This window comes from Suncus etruscus, chromosome 9 (assembly GCF_024139225.1).
Source record: "Suncus etruscus isolate mSunEtr1 chromosome 9, mSunEtr1.pri.cur, whole genome shotgun sequence".
Taxonomy (NCBI): domain Eukaryota; kingdom Metazoa; phylum Chordata; class Mammalia; order Eulipotyphla; family Soricidae; genus Suncus; species Suncus etruscus.
Genome location: NC_064856.1, coordinates 18,360,356 through 18,369,958, shown reverse-complemented (window position 1 = coordinate 18,369,958; position 9,603 = coordinate 18,360,356). Strand labels below are relative to the sequence as shown.

The 9,603-nt window shown below is 52.9% G+C and overlaps 2 protein-coding genes and 1 non-coding gene across 3 annotated transcripts in view; 1 reads left to right on the top strand and 2 right to left on the bottom strand.

The window, feature by feature from the left end:
• Positions 1-4,487: 4,487 nt before the first annotated feature.
• LOC126019623 (U6 spliceosomal RNA) lies at positions 4,488-4,594 on the bottom strand. The gene has a single exon (XR_007499256.1). It is a non-coding gene; the product is annotated as a U6 spliceosomal RNA (small nuclear RNA).
• A 2,338-nt stretch (positions 4,595-6,932) lies between these two features.
• Positions 6,933-8,195, top strand: MAP1LC3A (microtubule associated protein 1 light chain 3 alpha). Its single transcript, XM_049779420.1, has 4 exons — positions 6,933-7,026; positions 7,272-7,434; positions 7,615-7,784; positions 8,029-8,195. Exons 1-3 carry the CDS (start codon positions 6,987-6,989, stop codon positions 7,775-7,777), a joined length of 366 nt encoding a protein of 121 aa, XP_049635377.1. The 5' UTR covers positions 6,933-6,986; the 3' UTR covers positions 7,778-7,784; positions 8,029-8,195.
• Positions 8,196-8,376: 181 nt separating this feature from the next.
• PIGU (phosphatidylinositol glycan anchor biosynthesis class U) overlaps positions 8,377-9,603 on the bottom strand; it is a 107,561-nt gene continuing 106,334 nt past the window's right edge. The window contains exon 12 of the mRNA XM_049779273.1: positions 8,377-8,747. Within this exon, the coding sequence (XP_049635230.1) occupies positions 8,634-8,747 (114 nt within the window). The 3' untranslated portion in view covers positions 8,377-8,633. The remainder of the gene's footprint in view (positions 8,748-9,603) is intronic.

Below are 9,603 nucleotides of genomic sequence, written 5' to 3'. Positions count from 1 at the left end.
GAATCTGGAAAAATGAAGGATAAAGGAGGGAGTAGGAACACAAATGGAGAGGCCGGAGAGATAGCACAGTGGTAAGGTATTTGCCTTGCATGTGGCCAACCCGGGATGGACCCGTTCATTTTCCAGAATCCCTGAGCTTGCCAGGAGCGATTTCTGAGCACAGAGGCAGGAGTAACCCTGAGCATCGCCCAAAAACCAATCAATTAATAAATAAACTGCTAGAAAAACAAATGGAGCTAGTGGCACATATAGACTGTAACTTGGTAGTTGTTACAGTGATTGTCAGTGTTCTATATGCTGAAGTTTTAGTAGTTTTTCTTTTTTTTTTTTTTCTTTTTTGGCCACACTGGGTGGAACTCGGGCCTTACTCCTGCCTTCATACTCAGGAGTCACTCTTGGTGAGTCTCAGGGGACCATATGTGGTGGTATAAGAGACTGAACTCTGGTCAACTGTGGGCAAAGCAGGCATTTGTCTTATCATTCTAGCCATATGCTGAAGTTCCTTTTTTTTTTTTTTTTTTTTTTTGGTTTTTGAGCTACACCCAGTGATGCTCAGGGGTTACTCTTGGATATGCACTCAGAAATCGCTCCTGGCTTAGGGGACCCTATTGGACGCCAGGGGGTCAAACCGAGGTCTGTTCTAAGCCAGCGCGGGCAAGGCTATGCTGAAGTTCTTTATAAGAATTGCAGCCTCAGTCTTGTGGCTTCCTGTCTATAAGTATATAAGTATATATATGTATATATATATATTAGTATAAGTATGTATTTATATAAGTATACTTAGTATAAGAAAATTCTTAGACAATTTATACTGCACACTAATAGGTAACAGCAACAAAATAGCAAGATACTGGGAGGGAGGGGCTGGAGAGATAGCATGGAGGTAAGGCGTTTGCCTTTCATGCAGAAGGTCATCGGTTCGAATCCCAGCGTCCCATATGGTCCTCCCGTGCCTGCCAGGAGCAATTTCTGAGCCTGGAGCCAGGAATAACCCCTGAGCACTGCCGGGTGTGACCCAAAAATCACACACACACACACACACACACACACACACACACACACACACACACACACACACACACAAAAAGATACTGGGAGGGAGGAAAGGAAGCCACAAGACTGAGGCTACAATCCTGAGTAAGCCTGTAGATCAGGGATCTCAAACTCAATTTACCTGGGGGCTGCAGGAGGCAAAGTCGGGGTGATCCTTGAGTGCAAATTCAGTAGTAAGCCTTGAACATTGGGGGGTGTGACCCAAACAACTAAAACAAAACAAAACAGAAAAAGATTCCTCTAGGGCAGGGCCACAAAATATTGTACTGAGGGCCACAAATGGCCCGTGGGCCACGAGTTTGAGACCCCTGCTGTAGATAAAACTCTCAAGAACATCTTGGATAGGAGAGTATGAGCCACGCAGCTATCACGGAAGAATGTTCCAGTAAAAAGTACAATAAGTTCAGGCAGGTCCTGGGCACAAGTGTGTCTGGGTTCTAGGAATAGTGAGGAGGCGAATGCAGCTAGAGTCAAGGTGATGGTGTCATGTGAGTGGATGGGGACAGGACAATAGCAGGACCCAGGTCCCAAAGGCTTTGTTGTTTCCTCTGAATGAAGAGATGCAGGAACTGTGGGACCGGACTCCAGTGCATGGGATTGCTGTGTTTAATGAAGAGAATCTAGACTGGAACAAGAAAGACCCAAGCCACAGACCAGGGAGCAACAAAATAATGGAGGTACTCCAGCAAGCGAAATAGATAGAGGCTGTGGCCTGTGAGGCCCTGGTGAGGTGTCAGATCTGAGGACCTCTGCAAGTGGTACTGCTGAGCTTCGGGACAGGCTCTGGACTCTTCTAGGGCAGGTCATTTAACATGTAAGCTGAGCTAGGTCTGACTGTAATTTTAAGACAGAGGGTAGGTGCTGGGGGAGTGGAGTGAGAAAGCCAGGTCACCAGAGGAGGAAGAACCAGGCCTGCTGCCGGGATTGAAGAAAGGATAAGGGAACAAAGTTTCTGGGATGTGGGACAGTCCCCACCCTACCTCTTAGGCTCAGCCTAGGGTTTAGTCTGTCAAAGGTCACGGGTGAACAAGTTCTTGGATGCACTTGGTGGCTCAGATCCCCTTTGGAGAGGGGACCTTGACCACCAACGGCACATAGCTGCCAGGTCAGGAGCTGCCAACATCTTTGTTCAAGACTAACTTTTTTAAGACTCAGTCTTGGCCATTTGGTCATCTAAGGCTGCCTCTACATAGAGGTGTCATGAAATAACTGCAAGAGCTGACAGGGCAGAGGAAACTGTTTTCACTGTCTGACCACATAAAGGATCCCCTCGCCCCTCAGCTCTGCCATTGCTGCCTCCAAACTGCTTCAAGGATATCTGTTTTGTTTGCTGTTTAGGCTTTAGTCCTGGGCCACACCCGGCTGTTGTCAAAAGGCTTACTCCTGGATCTGAGCTCAAGTGTCAACCCCCGCTGGAGTTTGGGACCATATGAGGTGTAGGGAATGGAACCTGGGTGGGTGTCCTGAGGTCAGAGCAGTAGGCATTTGTCTTGTTGCCAACACTGGACAGAACTGGGTTCAATCCCCGCCACCCCATATGCCCCCCCCCAAGCCTGCCAGGAGTGCTGAGCGCAGAGCCAGGAGTAACCCCCTGAGTGCCTTCGGGTCTGGCCAAAAAACCAAATATTAAAAAAAAAATAAGTGTCCCAGCAAATTGATGAAAACTATTTTCTAGGAAGACATAAAAATTTCAAATTTCTAGGTTAAAAAGGAGGTATGAGTTTATGGTAACCTGTTGGTGTACCTAGCTGAGACCCTGAATTTGGGTGTAGATACTTAATACCCACCCATTTCTGGGAGGGGTCTTGGGAACCGGATATTAGGTGTGACCTTACCTGCAAGACCCAGCCCATTCCTGGGAGGGGTCTTGGAAAAGTTAGATAAGCCTTGGACCGAGGGAATTCGGCCCCTTTCGGCCCTGCTGAGCTCGCTGGCTTTGGGGTCTCTGTTTTTGGTCTTGGACCAGGATGGAGGCCAAAGGGAAGATGGCTGAAAGGGTTTAGACGCAGGGTAGCCTAGAATGGCCGAATGCTTGAAAGGTTATGAGATAGGCCACACACCTGTGGTGGTCAGGGTATGAATAAAGATGATGCTTCCTAATGCCTGCCTGTGAGTGAGTGATTTCGCCGTTCACCTGGGCCTGGTGAATCACCTCCATTTTTCTTTTTTTTTTTTTTTTTTTTTTGGTTTTTGGGCCACACCCGTTTGACGCTCAGGGGTTACTCCTGGCTATGTGCTCAGAAATTGCCCCTGGCTTGGGGGGACCATATGGGACGCCAGGGGATCGAACCGCGGTCCGTTCCTTGGCTAGCGCTTGTAAGGCAGACACCTTACCTCTAGCGCCACCTTCCCGGCCCCTGAATCACCTCCATTAACAATGGGGCTGGATGGCGATGGATGGAGGCTTTTGTGCTTAGGCCCCAGTCACGTGGCTTCATCCCCCATCCAGCCGGCGGGTCCCAGGCCCAGGTGAACGGGGTAATGAAGACTCACTCACTTGCAGGCATTAGGAAGCATCATCTTTATTCATGCCCTGACCACCACAGGTGTGTGGCCTATCTCATAACCTTTCAAGCATTCGGCCATTCTAGGCTACCCTGCGTCTAAACCCTTTCAGCCATCTTCCCTTTGGCCTCCATCCTGGTCCAAGACCAAAAACAGAGACCCCAAAGCCAGCGAGCTCAGCAGGGCCGAAAGGGGCCGAATTCCCTCGGTCCAAGGCTTATCTAACTTTTCCAAGACCCCTCCCAGGAATGGGCTGGGTCTTGCAGGTAAGGTCACACCTAATATCCGGTTCCCAAGACCCCTCCCAGAAATGGGTGGGTATTAAGTATCTACACCCAAATTCAGGGTCTCAGCTAGGTACACCAACAGGTTACCATAAACTCATACCTCCTTTTTAACCTAGAAATTTGAAATTTTTATGTCTTCCTAGAAAATAGTTTTCATCAATTTGCTGGGACACTTATTTTTTTTTTAATATTTGGTTTTTTGGCCAGACCCGAAGGCACTCAGGGGGTTACTCCTGGCTCTGCGCTCAGCACTCCTGGCAGGCTTGGGGGGGGGCATATGGGGTGGCGGGGATTGAACCCAGTTCTGTCCAGTGTTGGCAACAAGACAAATGCCTACTGCTCTGACCTCAGGACACTTTTTATTTAGAATAACTTTTATTGGGGCCCGGAGAGATAGCACAGCGGTGTTTGCCTTGCAAGCAGCCGATCCAGGACCAAAAGGTGGTTGGTTCAAATCCCGGTGTCCCATATGGTCCCCCGTGCCTGCCAGGAGCTATTTCTGAGCAGACAGCCAGGAGTAACCCCGGAGCACCACCGGGTGTGACCCAAAAATAAAAAAATAAAAAATAAAATAAAAAAAAGAATAACTTTTATTTTTGTCTCATAGAGTATTGTTTTTTTTCTTTTTTCTTTTTCTTTTAAAAAAATATGGAACGCTTCACGAATTTGCGTGTCATCCTTGCGCAGGGGCCATGCTAATCTTCTCTGTATCGTTCCAATTTCAGTATATGTGCTGCCGAAGCGAGCACGAGTATTGTTTGTTTAAAGAAGAATATACACACATTCTAAATCAGGTGCCCTTAGGTTTTAGATGTATCCTTGTAAACAGCATTGTTTAATTTGGTTTTGGAGACACACCCAGTAGGGTCACTCCTGGTTCTGCACTCAGGAAATTACTCCCAGCGATGCTCAAGAATTCGGATGTCAGGATTGGACGTGGGTGGGCTGAGTGCAAGATGAGTGTCCTACTTGCTGTACTACAGCTCCAGGTCTTTGTTTTCCTTGCTTCGTCTGAATATCTCTGTAGAGATGAATTATCTACATCACCTCTTTTTCTTTACTTCCATTTCATCCTTTACTGCTTTAGTTTAATGACTTTATTAATATTTCTCTTCATTGGCAACTATATGTTTAGACCTTTGGAGAGTAGGTGGGGATTGAACCCAGGGCCTCATACATGAAGGCTCTTTTTAATCTTTATAGTGAGTCCCCGATTTGACAAAGCTGGAGATGTTGCAGTTTCCTTTCTCCCCTCAAACAGATCAGACTTCTGAGGGCTCTGATAACCCACTCCAGTCTTTTGTTACTGTTCCTTGTTTTGTATGCCACACATTAGTCATCGTCTTTTGTGTTGCCATTAGGTGCGTGTTTAGATATGTTCACATGTTTACCAGCTTATTTGCCATTTAAATAATCTAGCTTCTTCTTTAGGGACAGGAATGTAGTTCAGCACCTGCCTTGGATGCGTGAGGTCCTGGGTTTGAAACCCTGCACGACACAAAAATATTGTTTCTTACTATTTTATTTCGTTTTGTTTTGAGGCTACACCCAGTAGTGCTTAGGGAATTACTCCTAAGATGCTTGGGAACCATATGAGTACCAGGGACGGAACCTGGTTGGTTAGATGCATGGCAAGCCTTTTTTCTTTCTTTTCTTTCTTTCTTTCTTTCCTTTCTTTCTTTCTTTCTTTCTTTCTTTCTTTCTTTCTTTCTTTCTTTCTTTCTTTCTTTCTTTCTTTCTTTCTTTCTTTTCTTTCTTTCTTTCTTCTTCTTTCTTTCATTCCTTCTTCTTCCTTCCTTCCTTCCTTCCTTCCTTCCTTCCTTCCTTCCTTCCTTCCTTCCTTCCTTCCTTTCTTTCTTTCTTTCTTTCTTTCTTTCTTTCTTTCCTTTCTCTCTCTCTCTCTCTCTCTCTCTCTCTCTCTCTCTCCCTCCCTCCCTCCCTCCCTCCCTCCCTCCCTCCCTCCCTCTCTCTCTCTCTCTCTCTCTCTCTCTCTCTCTCTCTCTCTCTCTCTCTCTCTCTTTTCTTTTCTTTCTTTTTTTGGGTAGGGGTTTGGGTCACACCCAGCGGCGCTCAGAGGTAACTCCTTGCTCGGAGGACCATATGGGATGCCAGTGATGGAAGCGAGGTCCGCCCTGGGTCTGCTGTCTGCAAGGCAAATGCCCTACCCCTGTGCAAGTCTTCAGCACCCCAAGTTCTTTTTTCAAGTCTGCCAAGTGCTTAGCTAGATTCTTTCTTCATCCTGCTCTAGATTTTATCAGGAGAGTGGTCTTTAAATCAGTTTTGGAAGCTCTTGAGGAACGGCCTCCCCACTTTCTTTTTCTACTGGCTGCCCTTGGGTAGGTAGTTTTTGTTTGGGGGCCACACCTGTCGGCGCTCCTGGCCCACTTGTGGTGGAGCTCAGGGGCAACCTATGGGGTTCGCAAGATCGAACCCAGGTCGGTTGGGTGCGAGTCAAAAATCCCTACCCGCTGTAGCTCCGGCCCCTCCTGGCTCTCTGTGGACGGCCAGTTCTCACTCTTCACCTGCTTCTCGAACTGCGTCTGACCCAGCCTCCGCACGAAGGGCCTCAAAATCTCTTCTGCTGCCCGTGCTGGACAAGACCAAGTTCCTGGTCTCCTCTGTCTTCCCAACCCACCCTTGGAGCTGACCGTCATAGCTCTGCTTTTCCGCTCTAGAAAACCCAGGGTCCTCTTGCGCAGCAGCTTAGCTCGCTCCCCCAGCTTGTCCTGCCCACCGCTCTTCCTCTCTCTGGCCGTGAGCCAACTCCGAGGCCAGCTGGCCCTTGGGAGCCCGAAGCCCGGGGCCCAAGGCCTCACGTTAGTCCCCGCCAAGGGGGGCCAGCGCCGGGGTGCAGAGGCCGCGCAGCCGCGAGCCCCTCCTCCGCCCGCCAGGGGCCCGGGGGCGCGGGCATGGCGTCACGGCCGGGCGGCGGGCACGCTCGCGTCGGCCCAATGGGAGCGCGCCGGCCTCCCCTTTAAGGCATGCTTGCTGACGTCACGCGCGACTTACCTCCCCGCCGCCGCCGGCCTCAGCGCGAGCCCCGAGCCCGCCCGAGCGCCGCCGCGGAGCCCCGAGCCCCGCGCCTCCAGCCCCGCGCCGCGCCCGAGCCCGCCTGCGCGCCCCGCCGGGCCCGGCCGCGCGATGCCCTCGGACCGGCCTTTCAAGCAGCGGCGGAGCTTCGGTAAGGCGCGCGGGGTCCCCGCGGTGATGTCAGGCCCGTGACGTCAGGCCCCGGCCCCACGCCGCCGGCCGGCCGGGCGCCCCTCGCGGGGGCCGGGCCGAGGGCCCCGGGGTGCGGGCCGGGGACTGGCGGGGCGGGGCGGGGCGGGAGCCGCCCCCTCGGGGCCGGGCGGGGCGGGGAGGTCCCCCGGGCCGGGCCGGGCCTCGCCTCGCCCGGCCGCTCACCCCGCCGCCGCCCGCCCGCAGCCGACCGCTGCAAGGAGGTGCAGCAGATCCGCGACCAGCACCCCAGCAAGATCCCGGTGATCATCGAGCGCTACAAGGGGGAGAAGCAGCTGCCCGTGCTGGACAAGACCAAGTTCCTGGTCCCGGACCACGTCAACATGAGCGAGCTGGTCAAGATCATCCGGTGGGTGCGCGGGGCTGGGCCGAGCCATCCTGACAGGCTCCGGGGGCTCTCCTGCTTGGAGAGAGAGGTCAAGGTCAGGGCCGGGGTCAGCGTTCGCCGGGAAGCCTGGTGCAGGGCTGCTGCACGGGGCTGGGGTGGGTGGGGCCCCGGGTCACTGGGGTGCACCTCTGCCCCCCACAGGCGCCGCCTGCAGCTCAACCCCACGCAGGCCTTCTTCCTGCTGGTCAACCAGCACAGCATGGTGAGCGTGTCCACGCCCATCGCCGACATCTATGAGCAGGAGAAGGACGACGACGGCTTCCTCTACATGGTCTATGCCTCCCAGGAGACCTTCGGGTTCTGAGCCAGAGGTGGGGCGGGTGGGCCGGGAGTGGGGGGTTCCTGCCAGGCACTGCCCGGGAGCCCCTGGCTCTCGAACTGTGCTGCCTCTGCCCCTGTTGGGCTGGGCAGAACTGCCAACCCAGGGGCGAGGAGACCCCTCCCCCAGGCCTACTGACATGGGGGGCCTGGACCAGTCCCTGTGAGGGTCACCCTCTCGTGCTGGCTGGGATGGGGAGCAGCTCCCAGCACTGCGCTCTGAGTTTTTTCTTTTAGGCCCCTGCCTGTCTGCCCACCTGCCCTCCCCCACCTGAGGCGCTGCCCCTGCCTGGACCCCTAATCCTTTTTCCCCAGAACTGGCCCTGGCTCTCCTGTCCTGACATGCTGTATGGATCTGGGCCTCTGGCCCTCTGCAGAATAAAGACCACTCAGGCCTGCCTGGCCCTTTGCCTCCAGCTGCTTGGGACCAGGGAGGGGTGTGGAGGGGCTGCCCTGTCCCTCCTTGGGGCACAAACTTGGGTTCTGTAGATATTGGGCTTCTTCTGGAAATGCATGCCCAGTGGTGGAATTAGGACCCAGATCCCTGAACTCTATGACAGTACAGTGTGAATCCAAGGGAGACTCCATAACAAAAACATTTATTAAGTAGCCACAGCCTTCCAGGCCCTGCTTCCTGCCATCAGTCTAGCAAGGATTCTTCAGTCTGCAGGGCCACACAGGCGGCCTAAAACAGGGGGCTCCTGGCTGCTCCCACAGGCCTTGCTGCCAGCCATGACTCCCCTCTGGTGTCAGAAACTCAGGACCCTGGACTTGAACCTGCTGGCAACTCTGGCCAAAGAGCGCAACTCCCAAAAGTCTGTGCAAGCCTGCGCCTCCCAGGCCTACTTGAGCACAAGCATGGCCTCAGCTCCGTCCTTGGCAGTGAGGTGGAGGCCGTGAGTGAGGTAGTACTCTCGCCGCAGGAAGGCATAGAAGTAGTCGGAGATGAGCAGGATCTGGAGGGGAGAGTGGGGAAGGGGTTAGGAGACAGGAGAACTTCCTTCTGATTCCCGGGTCCCTGAAGATTCTTTACCAGGAATCCCTCCCTTTGGACCTACTTTTTTTTTTTTTTTTTTTGGGTCACACCTGGCAGCGCTCAGGGGTTACTCTTGGCTCTAGGCTCAGAAATCGCTCCTGGCAGGCTCGGGGGACCACATGGGATGCCGGGATTCGAACCACTGACCTTCTGCATGAAAGGCAAACGCCTTACCTCCATGCTATCTCTCTGGCCCTGGACCTACCTTTTGACCCTAGAAAGTCCTGCTGGCACCTCAGAAACTGCCATTACTGGGGCCTGAGCAATAGTACAGCGGTAGGGCATTTGCCTTGCATGTGGCCAACCCAGGATGGACAGTGGTTTGATTCCAGCATCCTATATGCTCTCCTGAGCCTGTCAGGAGATATTTCTGAGTGCAGAGCCAGGAGGAACCCCTGAGCACAGCCAGGCGTGACCCCCTCCCCCCCAAAAGAAACTGCCTCTTTGGAGTGCCCACTGTTCTCCCCTTACCCCTGTCTAACCCACTTCTCACTGAAAACTCAGGCCCCCCAATCTTCCCTCCAGGTGCTTAGCCCACTGGCTGCTGCTCACCTCCAAGCTGCCTGAACCATGTCTGACCTCAGCTCTCAATGGGCCTGTTCCTACCTCCCCGCAACCCTCCTTCTGCCCTCAGACAAGCCATTTCCCATCCCAGACCCTTTTCTTAGAAGTTAGAAGCTTTTCAAAGTAAATCTTAACCTGTTACTTTCCAGCTTTCACATCTTGTGCTTCTGCTGCTCTTGCTGTGGCCCTCAGACTCTGAACCCTGGTCCCCA

Bases quoted from the DNA above. Each gene is read 5' to 3' on its own strand.
- MAP1LC3A (XM_049779420.1), top strand. From the start codon at position 6,987: ATGCCCTCGGACCGGCCTTTCAAGCAGCGGCGGAGCTTCG. The intron at 7,027-7,271 runs GTAAGGCGCGCG...GCCCGCCCGCAG, and splicing joins CAAGCAGCGGCGGAGCTTCG to CCGACCGCTGCAAGGAGGTG. The intron at 7,435-7,614 runs GTGGGTGCGCGG...TGCCCCCCACAG, and splicing joins GAGCTGGTCAAGATCATCCG to GCGCCGCCTGCAGCTCAACC.